Here is a 17,696-nt window from a genome sequence, read left to right as displayed (position 1 = left end):
CTGAAAACTAAGGCTGGGAATGTAGCTAATAGGAATGAAAATTCCCTTATGGAAAATACATTCCTCCCAGAGAAATTTAGTACTCTCAGAAGAATGGTAATTGGTAAGGATAGCAAAGTGTCACGTCTATTCCCCACCTCCAAGGTACTGTCCACACAGTACCTAAACTTTTCTCATGAGAAAGGCTAGCGCTTTGTAACACTAAGTAGTAATGAGGGTTTATTGGAGTAACAGCTAGCAGGTCTACAAAATGGTTCATGAAACTTCAGCGTTTATAAGGAAATTACGTAAATTCGATGTCACGCGTTATTCAGTAGTTCTGATTGTATGGAAGCGAATGCAACAGCTACAAACCTGCAAGTTGCGAGATGTTTGAGAGTGATGAACGTTCAAGTTGAGCAGTCGGGTAAAGCCTATTCAAATAAAATGTGCGTTACTGCAGCACTCCAAAACCCCATTAGGATGATGAAGTGGAGCCCATGTCTCGTATGTGGGAACTGTATCTGTGGTAAGCGCTGGCTGAGGAGGCTTTAGGTGTAATGGTGGAGAGGTTGGTGTGATGTCATGACAAACGGGAGTAACTTCATCCTTGAATCTAGGTATGGTATAGTAATGAACAGCAATGGAGACATGATTTCATGTCGTTAATGAGACAGATGCTGGAATATTATGCTTAGTTCAGTTCTCAGAATCTTAAGTTCTTGGAAAACGGTATGTAACACAGAGAAGAGGCAGAAAAGTTGAGCTTGGGCAAACAGGTTGTACAATGTAAGAGTTTCAAATCAGCGTCTTTCTAGTTTGTCTGAAAGTTAGTTGGTGTCGTATTTTATAAATTGATTTTAACAGGAACTGACATTTATGCAAAAGACATGTGAAGAACCTATTGCTTAACACTAAAACCATTCACATTTTAAAAAAAGTGAAACTGAGGTCTCAGTGAAGGCAGTTAGCCACTGGAACAACTTCTAAAAGAAGTAGAATGTCTGTCCCCTTTGCTTTTGCATCAAAACTGGATTCATTTCTAGGTGGTGTATTCAGGTCTAAATTAAGCCTAAGTTACAGGTCTCTGAACTACAGCGCAGAGAAACCCTCCACAGACCGCATTCTCAAGCGAGAAATAAATGCACGTATGATTTTGTTACATATACAAACACATAACATTAGGCATTATATGTTGGTGATGTGGTAATGTGATGGCTATTTAACAATGATCCTTCCTCATCAGGAGAAACAGGATTTCTCTTGTTTGGAGATAGACACAGCTTTGAGGTCGACCCATTTCCTCAGCCAGCTTACATTTTTCTGGACTCTTCCACTTCAGCCATGGCAATTAATCTAAAAAGTAAGCATCATGTCTTTCCCTTTTCACATACACAAGTACAGTTTTTAAAAAACACGGAAACAACCAAAGCAAAGCCAGATACCGTTAATGATATTCACAGAGGAGGAATGTCTCACTTAGTCCTCAGAGCAGACTTTAGGCGACAGAAACAGCCAACAATCGCTACCAGTATTTATCCTAGCTAGTGCTAGCCAAGGGGGAACGCCACATTCTGTAAGAGTATCTGGTGATACCAAGGGCCTGCTAAATGGCTTTTTTGCTTCCTCCTTTCTGGATGAAATTCAGTCACCATAATTCAGGAAAACCTGCTCAGCTGTTTTTCTTTCTCAGCATTTGTTATCATTGATTCCATTCCTACAATAAACTTTGCAGCTTCTGTTAGATAGCTTGGCTGCAGTACCCCCTTCTTGGTCGCCAGGTGGCAGCAGGTCCCCACCAGCCCCGTGCTGAGCACTGGCCGGGCGAGCACTGGGCGGGATCTCGGCCCAGTTGACGCCACCGGCCGCCGGGAACGCTCGCTGCGGCGGCGGGGTGCCCTGCGCTCTGCCCTCTGCCCACTCGCAGCCCAGCCACTATTACCCGTTGCCTCCGGACTCAAAAGCACCCGCGTGGCTCGAGCGGCTAAATCCTTTGCATCTGGCAGCTTTACAGTTGGGTGGCTCTTTCTGTCCGCGCCCCCGGCCCACCAGGAGGGAGCAGCAGCAGCGTGGGGAACCCACGGCACAAGGTGCAGGGGGGGGCAGTGGGCGGTGAGGTCCTACGGATAAGCCCCAGCGATTGCTGTTGTTCCGGGAGACATTTAAATAGATGCGGGTACCGCTGGGTTTGCTTTAGTCACAACTCAGAGCCGGGCTGCCCCCCCAGCGAGTGGCAGAGAGCAAAGGGATACAGCACGGCTTAGATATGCTTCTCAAACCGTTAGTCAACGTCTGAAGTTTTTAGGAGTTTCCTTTGGTCCTGTCAGTTCTGCAAATCCATCACCTGACTGTCCCAGGTGATTCATCTCCTCAGTTCCAGGCTGCTCCTCAGATCTTGATCTTCTTTCTGCCTGCTTTAACTCACACACTCCTTCAAGCACACTTAGTCCTTGAACAAGCAATTACTATTCTCGTAGACAAATTTTTCCAAAAACAGGTACCTGAGTTTGAGAGCACCCGTGTACACAACTCGATCATCTGTTGTTTCTCTGTTCTCCCACTGACGTAACTGGGCTGGGCTTTAAACCAGCCTTGGATTATGGCTACACTAGGAACGAGGCCTGGTTCTGCCACTTAGCTGCTTCAGCACTTTACATTTCTGAATTCAAAATACTTTTTCTTTAACCGACAACACAGAACAAAATGCTAAACCTCCAGGTTTTACAACAAACAAAAAAACCCCAAACCCTAAACAGTGCCTCTGAACCCTTTCCCTTTCCATGCAACGGGTGGAAACTTCCTCAGTAAATGACAAGTGTCCATGACCACCCAAGTGATCTGTGCTTACTGAGCAGGAAAGCAAACAACAGCTTTTCAGCTCGCACATGTATCCAAATATATACCCAAAGAAACTCCGTCAGTGTCACTTGCAGAGAGCTCTGCCATCTTACAGCCTTACCTGTAGTGAGTGCCCCTCTAGGGAACTGCAGAGCTGTGGACTCTCAGATGTACTGGAGCACATCTCTTGCCTGCCTGAAACGTTCAGGAGGCTCTCGGATATCCAGGCAGCAGCAGAAAGCGTTCTGATTTTACGGCAAGGCTGACCACACTTGTGAGTTTTCTTTTGCATGCTCACACCTGCAAGCCAAACCAGAACAGCTGCACACACAGCAGAGCAGTTGCTCAGCACACCTACACCAACAGAGCTCTCCTAAAGCACACCTGGAGCCACTCATACCCCAAGTCAACATCTACAGCGGAACCTGGCCACAAGCTTTGACACAATGTCATTTTGGGGTCAAACTGATGCACACCAAAAAATTAGTAAAACGCACCTCCTTCTCTGCCACGTCAGGTATCGTGCTCCTTCAGTTGAGCTGTAGCTGTTACATTATTTCCCAAATGCAAAGCCAAACAGAGAAAATAGAACCACAGCCTGCTCCTTAAAAAGCAACTCTGCACAGGCAACCGTTCATTGTGTGTGACCCAGGGAAGATGTGACCACGGCCCTTCAAACTTTCGGGATGCCTAGGCGGGACTAAACGGTGCTTGTGAACACAGAACATGCCTGCTCGTTAAGACAGGCTGGTCAAGTTTACCACCAAAACTCTACATCAGCATTTGCCAACCCTGTCCAGCTTTGGGTCGCCAGAGCTGCACTCAGATCACTTGAAAGCGTCTCCCAGTAGCGGCCAGCACTAAGCTCAGAACTGTACCTCCCTGGCGCCTACATGGGGGAAAACTCAGACTGTGCCCCCTTCTCCTTAAGGTGCCTTAGAGCCTGTGACAGGAATTTCATCCACTGCTTGGAAAAGCTCCAAGGTTGCAGCTTAAGGGAACCAGAGTTCCCTGGGTCTCAGAGTCATTCCACAGCTAAAGTGGTGACAGACATCAGCTCTAGGTCAGATGATACATGCCAGCACTCACCACTGACCCAGGGTGGCAACCTGCTCCCATCCGCTACCTCCTGACCTAGGAAGCCCCTTAGGGAATTACAGCAGCAGTTCGCCAATGGAAAAGCCCCAACGGCACGACGCGGTGACTCAAAGATCTGAAATGGACCCCTTGCGCCTACAGAAACCGGTGCTAAAAACACAACAGGTGAGCGAGAGAACATTAACTGCCATGGCTGATACTAGAGCAAACCTCACTGGGCACTTAAGGAGAACAGCAAAACCAGAATAGCAGCAAAAGCCTGCATGCCCGGGACTGTAATAAAAGAAAACACCCTGCCTGGAGATTGTTACGAGCACAAGTAATACACGTCCTCTTCAGTTGCGATCCGAGTTAAGACAGACAACAAATATCGCAACACACCCGTATCGATTAGCTGCAACGGCTCGCCTCTCACCATGTCTGTTAAGGGTCGCAGGTTCTCCCGCTTGTCCCAGCTACGCTGGGCGCCAGTTGCGGTAGCTGGAGCCCAACTCAGGCAGCCTCACACGGGGCAGCCGCTGCTGCAGCACAAGCAAGCTATCAGGCTGCAACAAGGCTTTTACCCTCAGTCAGATTATGCTGTCTGTGCTGTTTCTCCTTACTCCAGAGGTCAGACCACACCCCTCCCCCACACTCCTCAGGGCTATTTAACTACTTCATGGGAACGAGCTACAGCTGCTCATCATCCACGTCCCTCAACCCACTGCCTTGGAGGCAAGGTCACAGCTGCATGTTATCAATGCTCATCAACCTTCTGCCTTCACTCCTCTGCACTCTTCTCCAAGAAATTCCAGGGAAGACAGTGACAGAAACCTGTGTTGGAACTAAGTGCCTGGTCAATGCCCCCACGTAACAGCATCCGTGACATCCAGACAGACTGTGAAGGGACAGATGGATCCAAGAATTAAATTAGGGAATGAGGGAAGTAAAAGGCACAGAGAAACAGAGACCTCTGAGTTCTGGAGAGTGTATTGTGATGTACCCAATTTCTGGTTTTGTGGCTCAGAAAGAACGGAGCCCAGGTTTTGTCGCAGCAGTTATATGGCTGCGAAGCGAAGGCGAGAGCCAGCAACAGAACTCCTTCCTGGCACCTTCTGTGTGGGAGCAGCGGCCAGGCGTTTTCAGTTTCGGAGCAGGGCTCCGTGAGAGTGACAAAGTGAGGGGACTGTTTTGTGGCCGAGAAGGAAAACCATGACACCACCATACAGGAAGCAATTCCATTTTAATAGTCTCCAGAGTGCCACGGTTCGAAAGGAAGAACAATAGGGTAAGAGCACGAATATGCAGCCAATACCGACAGAAGCAGCGTTGGGAAGCTTCTCAACGTTGCTTTTTGGTATTTCACGGGGAAAAACATTGAGCCTAATATTTCTCCTCTGTAGAGCTCTTGGGGGCTTTGGGGAGAAGGAAACTGACACTAGGTTGTCTGAGAATCACAGTTTACAGTTACTCATTGTCTTCTGGTCTCACAGGATGAGGCAGAGGTATAATTGATTTCTTCTCTGTATCTCTGCAAAGAGCTTTCCTCGTATCTATGGCAAAAGAAAACAATGCTATTATAAAAGACAGTCATTGCACAAAGCCACATTAAGTGACTTCTCTATTACATTAAGATCATTTTTCAAGAAGATTTCCTAGAATCCTAGAATATCTTGAGTTGCAAGTGACCCATAAGGATCATCAAGTCCAACTCCATGCTCCTTGCGGGACTACCTGAAACTAAACCGTATGACTGAAAGCACCATCCAGATGCTCCCTAAGCTCCTGACAGGTTTAGTGCCCTGACTGAACGCCCTTTCAGTGGGTAAGATCTTCCTAACGTCCAACCTGAACTTCCCCTGACGCAGCTTCATTCCGCTTCCTGCAATCAAGTCTCATAACTGATGTCCTCTTCAGCAGGAAAAGCTATCTAAAGCAGTATACAGAATCCCGTTCATCAACGACTATCTGAACTTGTACAGGCCCAGGAACCCTCAACACAAGAACCTTTCCATTCAACTTAAGGCACAACAACCACTTACCGTAAGCATCTTCATCTGGCTCTCCGCTGCTAGCAGAGTAGCGCTCCGATACTGTCCGGTACACACGGGAGCCGAGCTGCTTATACATATTTACTGCAACCCGATTTGATACGCTCACAAAGAGATCGACGAAAAATCCACCCTTTCTTTGGAAACATAAAACCAAAGAAAAACCACAGTAAGGAATAGCAGGTGAATGTATTGCTAAATAGCCCGTAACTTGTAATCCGACCAAGAGCAGGTCTGACGATGTCATATGCTAATCAAACACCTTTCACACGGCAGTAACAGGTGCACTCCTTTCCCAAGGGACAAATCCGGTCTAAATTCAGATTTTATTCTATTTTTGTCACATAACCATTCTTTTATACCAGCCCGTGGGTTCAAAATTATGAACAGAAAGAACAGGTCAAGCTAAGCACTCACACAGGTCTCATATACACATAAGAAATCTTTCATAAAAAAAAAAAAATACCTAAAAATCCACATTTTCAATTGCATTGGCTTAGGGACTGCCTCCTTCAATGTGTGTGGCAGGGGGCAGTGGCAGAACAGGTCACAAAGTTCAGTCACCTAACACAAGGCAGCCCTTCTCCTCACAAGGCAGATTCCTCAAAATGTGCAATTTTCCCATTTTACCGATTACAATGGGGTTGCCCTACCACCATGAGTTCAGGACATTTCCCTGTGGGTTCATTTGATGCTCAATTAAATTTTCAGCAAGTACAAGCAGCCAAGCATGACAAAAAGCAAGCTAAGGTACTGTCTGCCATACAGAATTGGTTCCAAGGCTGCCTGCAGGAACTGCAAAAAGCTCACGATCACTGAACAAGCACGCTGGAGACCCTACGGGAAAGTGTTGACCCTCCATGAAACTCTCTCGCTGTCAAGACAAGGACCTTTTTTTATACAGTATCTCTATTGGAATTCAGGCTACACCCTACTCATTCCGGAAAGTTAGCTTTCATAGAAACCCTGAGATCTTACGCCGCCACACGGTATTTTTAGTCTTGTTCTCTAATTACAGGGAATCCTCAGCGAATCAGAACACTACTTAAAGCAAGATTCTGGGTCTCTTCCATGCAAGTCAAATACCTAAGCCATGTCAGTTGAGAGGTTACTTTTAGAAGATTAAAGATAAGCATGGTACTCACTTTCCTGAAATTTCTCCCAGCAGTTCCATCAATTTAGCAGCCAAACCCAGCCGTTGAAATTCTGGTGCAACAGAGAGCGCAGTAACACGTCCAAGCCACTCTTCCCCAGCCACAGAGCCTTCCGCCTTACCCGGTACTGCGAACATACAGAGCATCAGAGCAGTAAGGAGCACCTTGGGAAGAATGCACCACACGCAGCCACACGACTTTACAAAAACCCAAGCAGTCTACAAACAAACATTGCAATGATTGTGGTAAAGGCTTAAGCAGCGACTCTACGCTATTAGTGATTCAGCAGCCACTAAGTTTCACTTTGATGCAGTATTACAGTTTTTTCTTCGTTAGTGTAAATAAATAAATGGATCTCCACAAATTCACTGTTTGAGGCGTGACTGCCAAATGCAAGTTTTAAGCAATTCTCTTGAGTCTTTAACTGAGTGGAATTCACGACCGAAGGAATGGAGGGCTAGAAGCCCAAAACCCACTCACCATCCCAGCAATTACTGAAGACCTTTCGTGACTATGGGGCAATAGAGCTTGGGAAGCTTTGCCAATGTGGCAAGAGAAAGCAAAGGCCCTGGAAACACTGGACGTTGAAGGAAAAATAAAAAATAAAAGCCGGGATGGGTATATGTGCTTCATAGTTCCTCTCCTTTCTACACAGAGCCAAGCTACTGTTAGCTCATTCATGAACATGCAGACTTCCACAGGGCACTCTTATAAACATCAGGCACGGCTAAATAAGCAGCTGATGCGGTGGGTACAGAGAAACCTTCCGTACAGCAAATGCTTTAAGCTTTACCGTTAAACACTTCATTTCCTGGGTCCCCACAAAGACTTCCGTTCTGTGCCCACCTTCCCAAACCCCCCAAAAGAAGGGGAATAAAAAGAACTGGAAGGAACAAATACATATATACACACACACACACGTGTAAAAACATGGCGAATCTCTGTAATTAAAAAAGTTAGGAAAGGATGCAATCATCCAAGTAATGAGGAGTTAACTGATCCGCTGCATCGGACAGTCTTGTCAAACTCATGCTGGTGAAACCGAGCTCATACCAGCCGGTTTACTGAAACACTTGTCTTAGCATACATATACTTGAATCAAAATGACATTCGGCTATAGGGTGAGTGCAAGAAAATACACTTTTGCATGCTACAGCAAGAGACCTGCAAAGGGCCACGGTATAATACGCTTCAAAAGAGTCTGTGGTACAAGAAATTCAGCCCCATGGGCTGTTGGCTCAAACACGCTGGTGGAACGCTCTGTATAACTGGCCATACGCACGGTTTACACAGGGTTTTGTACGCAATGCGCATGTTTAACTAGGTATTTATGGTTTAAGACTTGTTTTAGCTCCTAAGGCAGGCAACCAACAAAGATGTTTTCAAGAGTTAACAAGGAACAGAAATTAAAGGAGTTGCTGGTTTTCAGAAGCTGACTCATCATTGTTTTGAAAAATGGCACCATATGGATCACTGTTAACGCGCTTGTAGACAAAGCGAAAGACCTTGGGTTGCGGGCGGCTGTGCAACTGTCTTAATCTTCTGAGGGTAGGTACCTTCTGTCAGTTGCTGCCGGGTGTCATCAACAAAAAGAAACAGGCTGTATTCTTCTGGATCGTCCACTCCATAAACTTTTCAGCACAAAGCTGACATACATCTGCGGTAGTGATATAGGGTCTTACTAGTAAGGTCTTCCCTGTACATGCACCGTTAACTTCCTGGAATGCAACACGAAGGCAGTTCTGTAGAATGAGAAAACAGACATCAGAAACAAAACCTCCAAACCTCATCCTCTGAAAACAGGAAGCTCAGCAACAAAGAGCAAGCCTCTCTATGTTCTAGTTGTGAAACACGCACCAGTGATTACTGTACATTACAGCCACCTTGTGACTTGATGTTGGTGGTAAGACTGTGGCAGGCATAACAGAAATTCATAAGCTGACATCCTCCTTTCCTTGGCTCACATTCTAACCCTGCAATTACGAACAAACAGATAGCAGTCTTAAAGCCCCATTGAAAACGCCAGTGGTTTTAACGGGACTTGGTGTTTGGCCTTACTAGGAAACTAAATGCTGTGAAGCAAAATAAACATCAGAGGCAGCACACCCAAGAGATGATGCTGCAACTGCTGGGTCAATACTATTGAAGAGAAGCTTCAGACAATATGTTCATCAGAAGGAAAAAGAAAAAAACCCAACCCTCTGCCAGCAACACACAAGGGTGTTGATCCACAGGTTGCTGCACGATAAACCATTCACACTCTTTATGCTGCAGCATGCAAAAGGCAATCCATTTTCATGCAGGACATGATGGCAACTTGGTGTCTGAGCCTGATGTAACCAAATTTCATCTAACGGGGAGGCAGAAAGAAAATTTACTGTGCAACATTGAAGTAAATCCGTATGATCATGAGGCAAAAGCTGGATCTTTTTTCTCTGCTGAAATTCACACATGTGCACAACTGATAACATAGATGAATTCTAAACAAGCCCTACAAGGAAACGCAGTTCTACCTTTCAAAAAGTATTTAAAAAGTAAAATAGCAAGCAACTGGAAAAAAAACCACCCAACCACAAAACACTTTTGGACCCATGAGCAAAGCAGCCTGCCATCACGTGCTTTTTTGCAAAGAAACTAACTGCAATTAGAAACTAAAAGCAGTAAAATGAAAGGAGATGGAAAAAATGACAGTAAGAAAGACCTGTTTATTTACTGAGCTGGTACTTATGTTTGTACGCTGAATAAATTAAGCATGCTAAATCACAATGGCAAAAATGTACATTTCCTAAGAACAAGCTGTTAAAAGCTAAGACTGAGAAGAATGCTCATATGACTTCGGTTCCAAAGAGCACTCTGGGTTTTTAATAAACTTTTGATAGCTTGCAGACTGAAACACTGGAACTTTGCAACAGCTTTTAAACCATTAGGACTGAGCAGAACTAATCCATTTTTGTTAGCCGGTGTGAAGACAACTAAAATAAATACATAAAATCAAATCAGCTCTAAATAAGGCAAAGCACACTACAGTTTCAATTTCTAACGTAGTTAACACACAGAAGACTTGTTTTTCGATGCTTCTAGATGGACAGGATTGCTTCAAGGAGAGGCTGAAGTTTGTGCAAATGCCTGTAACTCATATAGTAAGTATCAAGATTCTTTATGCAGTATCAGCAAGTTGTATTTCATCATCATCAAAATACCGGATTTTTTGCTTTTCCATCCTTTTGAGGGAGGGAGGATGAAGGCCTTTCCAGGACCCAAGAGCTGGTGGTAAGGCTGTGAGACAGCACCACAGACATGTAGCAACCACATCCTGGTTCAATGTGGGAAAGATGAGCTGAGCTGAAGCTGTGTTACACATTCCTTGTAGGGAAGGTGCTTCGTTTCAGGACTGCAGATGTGGAGAAAGGAGATGGAAAACTGGCATTCTGGGCAGGCAGCAAAGTGCTTGAATTTGTGCCAAGCCTAGCCTGGAAGTGGAGCGACCTTACTGATTTGAGGCTCTCTTTCAAAGAGTCAACAAAGGAGCAGCCCTGGACACACCTGGTGCCAGCTCTTCCCGCGCTCCCCTGCATCTTCCAGCATCCAGCACAGCGTCCAGCTGTACAGGTAGCTTGGCTGAAGTTCAGTTGCTGAGGAAGAGAAGGTGAAACTGAATACAAGATCCTGCTGAAAAAAATCTTCTGTCATTTAGTCATCCAGCAGAAATACAAAGGTGATTAATTTTCCTATTAAGTGTAATATTTTGCTAGAAAGAACAAAGACTCAAGCTACTTGAATGTGACACCTAACTACAGGTAAGCAGAATATAAAATGGATCCCAGTAAGATGGACTAGCTTTGTGCACTGGCCACAGTTTCGAATTTCTGTTCGTCAGCTCTCCTCTTCCTAAGAGAGGCAAATTGTGGGAGACTGCTGCTTTTCCCAGCTCCTTCCTGTTCAGTGATGTGCCGTGGCTGTTTGCACGGACACTGATAAAGCAGAAGGAGCCGCAAGTGAAAGGTTTAATTACCTCCTGATGACCCCGTACCTTCATTTATCAAGCTCTTAGCTACATCATAACTTATTGACGGTTGTCGTTAGCCTCTCCAGCAACGTTGCACTGTGGTATGAACTGTAAACAACAGGACACAAAGGAGTAAATCCTTTCTTCTCGATTCCAACATCCTCCTTGCTTCAGTTCGCAAACTGATGCATCTGGACAGACAACAGCATGCCTATCTATGTAACAATCTTTTCCTACATGAAAGGCATGCAGGCTTGGTTTTAAAAGATAAAGTAATCCCGACTGTTTTGTTATTCTTCAGTTGGAGTTACTGCCCTACTCTGAAAGAGCAGCAAGAAATGGGAGGGGGGAGAAAAAAACCCACAAAACAAACCACAAACATGAAGACATCCACAGTATAGAACTCTACTCCTTGCTTAAACTTTTGAATTGTAGGCAAGCTTTTCTGCCAGGTCTCCCCTCTATTACCCATGGTAAGCCACCAATCGCTACTGGGGAGTTGGGCTGATTTATACCACTGGAAATCTGGGTTTGTTCTTTTTAACAGCAAAGCGTACAAAGCAGCTGAATCTAAAATACAATTTGGTCTGTCCTCGCTCCGCACGACTTAAATACAAAGGACAGTGGGAAAGCTCCATTATTTAGTGTTTCCTTTATACCATCATAACCACACTCTGTTATGAAGTGGAAAGACTTTGAAACAGAGGCAAATTTACCAGCCATCTTCTCAGCACTGCTTCACACCACTCGTGGCCCCAAGGAAATCATTATGAATCATACTTCTCAAATGGAGATTTCCAACAAAACAACCATCCCCTGGGGGGGGTTTCTCTTCAGCCTGAAGCTCTACCTGAAAATCATCAACTGAAGGCATTGTTCTGTTAGTTGTCCTCCTCTTGTGCCATTGCCGGAGAGTATCTCTAGCTTCTGAACTCAGCAGCTGGGCAGCCTGGTCTTCCTGGAAGTTCTTGATCAGCAAAAGTGCTCCATAAGCACCTATAGCCTCCTGGGAAGGACAGCAGGGGAAGAACAATTCAGAGTGGTCACAAACACCATGCCAGTTCCAACTGGTCACAGTCAAAAGTACAAATGATTTCTGGGTTTTTTTTAATAAACAGACGCACACGTACACGGAATTCACTGCATTCTATGGCCAAAATATTTATACGTAAAGAAAAACAGCTTACTGGCCTGCAAAATACTGGACGGTGTGTTCTCAGCTGCTAAGAGGCATGCAGTGGTTGCCTGGGCTCCATATTACCAAGGGGTGCAATAGTATCTACCTCTGGGTCCGCTAGCGCTGGGGGTGGCCGGTTATTTAAAGGACCAGTGCCACTCCTTTACTCCTGAGTGTTTTTACAAAGGTGGAACGTGAGTTTTCTTCCAAACAGTTTCCAAGCAGCAATTTGTTTTCTTCCTGAGCTTCAAGCGGGTATCAAACAAACACAGCTGTTTAAACGACATAAAAGACCATCTACCACTGTTCAGGAACTTAACAGTGACTCCCTTAGCGGCAACAAAGCAATGACCGAGCGTGTGATTTGTACCTGGAAGCATCCCAAAGGTTTTGCTTTTGTTTTTAAAAGGCAGGCTGTGTTTGTTCACCTAGGTCCAACACTACGTCCAACTAGTTCGGGAGGCAGCGTGTACGGCTCTCCAGACTTCACCTTTATTACATGAGTGGAGAACAAAGTACAGCCACAACAGAGTTGCCGATGTACAAAAGGAGCTGCAGGTCACAAAGGAAAAGGACTTTCAACAGGGGGCAACAGTCCTCAGCAACCAGGAGAAACAAAAGACAGGGTATCATTTATTTCTCTTGCTCTTTAAGTAAACTATTTGAGTGGGAGCGTTCAATCAAGAGGCAGCACGGTCTATTTGTGGAGTCATTCAGAGATGCAGTCTATGCTCACAGTAGTGCTTTCTGTATTACCAACAGCATCCTCTCGCTTTCAGCTCTGTGACGAGGTCAATACGTGGAAGACACGCAAGACCCACCAGACAAACTGGACAATACATTTACCTTTGAACCACACAACCCCAAAGCACTAAACAATTTTTCCTGCACCGTACAGTTTAACTAGTGCCACAGACAGGGCCAGCCAATAGATGAACGACTTTTGCTACATTAAAAATGACACGACTTAACAGCCCAGTAAATATTTCTGCCTTTCAAGCGTGTTAATGATCTCCAGCTTCACATCTCAAGTACTTTCTGTCCTAGGATTCCCGAACGATGCACTCTGCACACAAAGCAGGGAACAGACTAGTACTGAACCGGAGGAAACCCAACACAATTCTGTCATGCATATCGGCATGTAAAAGGATACAGCAATTTCAGCAACCCAAGAGATGGCAGAAATGGGACATATACACCTATACTTAAAACTCACAGCTGAGCTTGGTCACAAGAACCTTTGAAACTTCCTCATAAACTGATAGATTCTGGGGCCTACCAAGGGCTGGCAGAATACCTCTTTGTTAAAACCACCACCGTGAAAACAAAGGAGGGAGATTTCCTTGCCTCGAGCGGACTTCAGCCATCGTTCAAGAGTGCCTTAAGAAACATATTCCTAGGCCTCATAAAAATACTCTGTGAGAAGCAAGTATCGGGCATAAACCAGCATCATTAAGGGGGGCAACATTCTCAAAAGCACTTTCCCCAGAGGGGCAGAGAATTCCCCCAGAAGTTTTTACAAAGCACCTAACCCGGGTCCCACTCCAGGTCTCACCACTCAATTGAACGCTGCAGACCCATACATACTCTCGGGACATTTTCAGGCACAGGAGGATAACCACAGCTGGCACCTGCACAGCCTATGTTTGCTTGCTAAGTCAGGACGCCTCCTCCTTCTTGGCGGAAAACAACATACTCCCTCCTAAGGCAGTATATACGTCGGTAGATTCCCAGGTCACTTGGGGCTGTAACTCTGCAAGCTAACCAGCCTTCCCTTATTCTAAGGTGGAAATAATTAAGAGGTTCTCTTGTTACACTACCGACATCACCGACTACATGACTCCGTCAAAAGGGTTTCTACTCAAACGAGGTGAGGAAGAATCCCCCTTCCCCAGCCCTTCACACAGTTCTAATAGAAATAAGTTGATTACCTTCTCCATGCAGCAAAGATGGATCCAGCAATTCCACCACGTATTCAGTTTCAGTATCCAGCTCCAGCGTATCACCCTGGGCCAGCACGTATGTCAACACAGGCAAGAAGTCATCAGCTCCATACAGCCTCCCTGGGTCAAAGAGAACACAGGCAGCGATAGACAAATCACACCCTTTAACCAGTTTCGGTGTTCGAAAGGAAAGCGTTATTTCGCTGCCTTTACTGACCAGTACGTTTGTATTACTCTAGAGCCTCTTGTTACAGATGTGCAGCAAGGAGAACAGCATCTGACACTTGGTGGGCAGCGTCCAGCTTCATCCTGTACTTCTAACGAGCACAAATTGGATGATGCAGACCTTGAAGCACGCAAGGGAATTTAAAGACTGGGCTCACCTTGGTGTCAGCTCAACTGGTGAACTCACAAGAGGCAGCCATGCCAGTCTGGCCTGACCTCCACCCGCACTTCTGTCAGTGGCTAAGAGAAAATCAATGGGCATTTTCTTTATACATGCACGGATGACGTCCCCTTTCTGGAAGGATCCAGCCACAAGTACCAGTTCCTGAGTCCGAAACCCAGCAGAGAAGCCTGCATATAAAAGCCTATTAGATTTTACATGAAAACTCTGCACATTTCCTTCATGGAGCATCGTTAAAAACACCAGTGAGCAAAGCCTCACGTAACTCCCAACTAGCTGGTGAAGCATCATCGGTAACGACAGCACGCAACACACAGAGGCTCTGCTGTACCTAGGTCTGTATGTGTTCCTCTTACTTTTATCGCATTTAAACTTTCTCTTTAGAAAACGCTATGTGGCTAGATCTCTGGGGCTGGCCAAACTGTCCTCATTGCAGAAGCAGTGTGATGGTCACTTGAAACATCAAGATCGGGAGCCAATTTAAACTGTGGCGAAACTCCAGAGGACTGAAGGGCTGATACTGAAAGTCAGACCAGCTAAGACGTACCCTCCAGGTATTACACTGTTACCTGGCTGAGATTACAGGACAAAGCAGGTACTGGAAACAGGTGCTGGCTCGACGCCACGTTTTAAAACTTTACACGACAAAGCAAGACAACCCAATTTGCTGCATCTTAGCCCAAGCCCCTCAGTACAATGGTTCACCAGAAGCCTCTCAGTACTTTTCTTTTGCATGTTGGGAATACCTTACTCAATGTGATAATACAGTATGGAGAAAAAAACAAAGTTTACATCACTTTGGGCAAAGATTCCTATATCCATTTTAAAATGCAGGATTTTGCACAGAAATAAACCAGGTCTAAGCTCCTGCCCAAATCTTGCCAAAGTGCTTGGGGGTCTTTTACAGCCTCAAGCTTTCACCATTCACCTCAAATCTCAAAAGAAAGCAAGCATCCTGATCGGCACAGAGCCCAGCTGCAGATTCAGCGCTCGAAAGAAAACTGCCAACCACCTGCAGCAGCTTATACTTTCTTAGAGAAAAAAAATCTTCCACTACCACCAGCATTGCTTCACCTTAGCTCGTGACCTACCACAGCAGTGTATGATAAGACATCAGGCAACAGAGCTGCACCTATGAATTCATACTGTCCAGCACAGCGTTTTAACTGTGCCGCTGACTAATCAAGCGGGTCTTAACTGGTCTGTGGTTCCATTTCACCATCTAGGTTTCAAGGTCACTTTGGGACTCCTGCTACAGTGTAGAAATAGATGTTATTTCTCTTGCAAAAACACAAAGAAATTGTCCAACAAGAACATTCAGAGGCACAGCAAACCCAAAACACTGGATCAGGGGCTGCTTTCCCCCAGCCACTGACACAGAGCCCTTGTAATTGTCATATTGCACACACACTGCTGAATTACTGCAGCTAGATACTGGGTGTATCCTTTATTACGATTTCCAGGAAAATACTAATTTAGAACCAGTGTCAAATTCTAGGCTTACAGGACAGCCTTTCTGACAGCCAAATTCAAATGCCTACACTCAAGCAAAGCTGGTGGCTGGGGGGGGGGGTGTTTAATCTGCTTCACAACTCTGCTTCACACTGAATGTGTAAGATGGGCTGCCAGATGCAGAGAGATCAGGAAGGAAGCAGAGAGGAAGAATCCCTCTCAAAAGGGCAAGGAGATGCTACAAGAGCTCCAGGCGAAGGAGACAAAGCTGCAGAATCAGGTGGTCTCATTTCCTCCACCAAAACACAACCCCAGGTTTAGAAAAACAATGACCTTGAACCACAAGAAGCACCACACCTGAGTTATTCTCCATAACAGTATAAATCAATTTGCAAACTCTCAGCAGCAGTATGACTTTCTTTTCAGGCGAATACATTTTCTGCGGGGTCACAAACTTTCAACATCCACGTAGTCTGGTGTTGGAACAAACACGCCCAGTTCCTGAGGATTCCTCTGCCGCACCACCTGAAGGTTTTCCTTCGGTTGTTTCCAAGAACCATCTGCAGTATGAAACTCTTTCAACATCGCTTCAATATGGCTCTTCAACGGCTTCAGAATGCACTTATGCATGGCCTTCTCCAGGACAACACCTGCAACGGGAAAACACAAGCTGAGCCGTCTTCCTCCTCTAGAGCAGAGCCAGCAGTAACATAACCACTCCCAAGAGACACTGCAGAGCAAGACCTACTTGCTAAGGCTTAGTTATTATAGAAGCTGAGTCTCCAGATGTTTGTCAACAAGAAAATAAAAGGCAGAACAGAATCTGTATTCCATTTTCATTTCTGACAACGTGGGAAGTACAAAAAAACCCACAAAGGCAGACTACAGATTGTCACAACAACAACAACAAACAAAAAAAGAAAAAAAAACCCAAAACAAAGCAGCAAGCAGGCAGCAGCTCCAGTTAACTTTTTCTTCTGTTGGCCAGAAGTGCCCCAGTTTTATTTTACTTTGAGCTTAGACTTTAATTCTGAAACTTGAAGCATAACACAGTCAGAACCCTAACTTTTGTCTGCTTTGGCATCTTTTTTTGCATGGTTTCCATCAGAAACTATAACTCACCCAAGGTCTCGTAAAACTTGGCTCACCTTTAAGATCTTTATGATGCTGGACAGATTACGGGCACTAAACTATAAATGAAAACCAAGCTGTGTTTATCCAGCTTCAGATTTCATCATGCAAGCTTATATACAGCTCTGTCATCAAGTCTGAAGTTCTTTGTTTGGCAGTAGTGTGCACATGGCACAGTAACCTCTCAGTTGTTTTTCTTTTATTCTTGTTTTACTCGAGGTTTTCTTTAACAGTCAGTCTCCATTTCCAAGGTACAGAACACATCAACAGAGAAAGCTCTTTGGTAAATCCTTCCTTTGAAAACCTTTATAAGTGAATTTCCTCTTCCACTCAGCCTCCCTACGACAACATAGCTTACATTAATAATTAGCTTATATCCATTATTTGTACTGCAGCGAACCGCCACAAGCACAATAGAACCCAAGGACCCTTCAGCCTGGCCACAGCACAAACACCCTGGCGATGGGGCAGGACCAGAGCCC

At 45.2% G+C, this 17,696-nt stretch overlaps 1 protein-coding gene and 1 non-coding gene across 4 annotated transcripts; both read right to left on the bottom strand.

The window, feature by feature from the left end:
• Positions 1-3,829: 3,829 nt before the first annotated feature.
• On the bottom strand, positions 3,830-3,914 carry LOC129735777 (small nucleolar RNA SNORD45). The gene has a single exon (XR_008731643.1). It is a non-coding gene; the product is annotated as a small nucleolar RNA SNORD45 (small nucleolar RNA).
• A 1,377-nt stretch (positions 3,915-5,291) lies between these two features.
• On the bottom strand, positions 5,292-9,398 carry LOC129735714 (N-alpha-acetyltransferase 20-like). 3 transcript variants are annotated; one of them, XM_055705998.1, is made up of 4 exons: positions 8,782-9,398; positions 7,091-7,226; positions 5,937-6,082; positions 5,292-5,447 (listed from the first exon to the last, which is right to left on the bottom strand). In XM_055705998.1, exons 1-4 carry the CDS (start codon positions 8,801-8,803, stop codon positions 5,362-5,364), a joined length of 390 nt encoding a protein of 129 aa, XP_055561973.1. In that variant the 5' UTR covers positions 8,804-9,398; the 3' UTR covers positions 5,292-5,361. The 3 variants fall into 3 exon arrangements, 1 of the variants encoding a protein (XP_055561973.1); XR_008731539.1 differs by lacking the exons at positions 5,292-5,447; positions 5,937-6,082 and having other exon boundaries at positions 7,090-7,226; positions 8,656-9,398; XR_008731540.1 differs by lacking the exons at positions 5,292-5,447; positions 5,937-6,082 and having other exon boundaries at positions 7,130-7,263; positions 8,656-9,398.
• Positions 9,399-17,696: the final 8,298 nt, after the last annotated feature.

This window comes from Falco cherrug, chromosome 3, assembly GCF_023634085.1.
Source record: "Falco cherrug isolate bFalChe1 chromosome 3, bFalChe1.pri, whole genome shotgun sequence".
Taxonomy (NCBI): domain Eukaryota; kingdom Metazoa; phylum Chordata; class Aves; order Falconiformes; family Falconidae; genus Falco; species Falco cherrug.
Note: the sequence above shows the minus strand (reverse complement) of the source record. Positions and strands in the feature narration are given on the sequence as shown.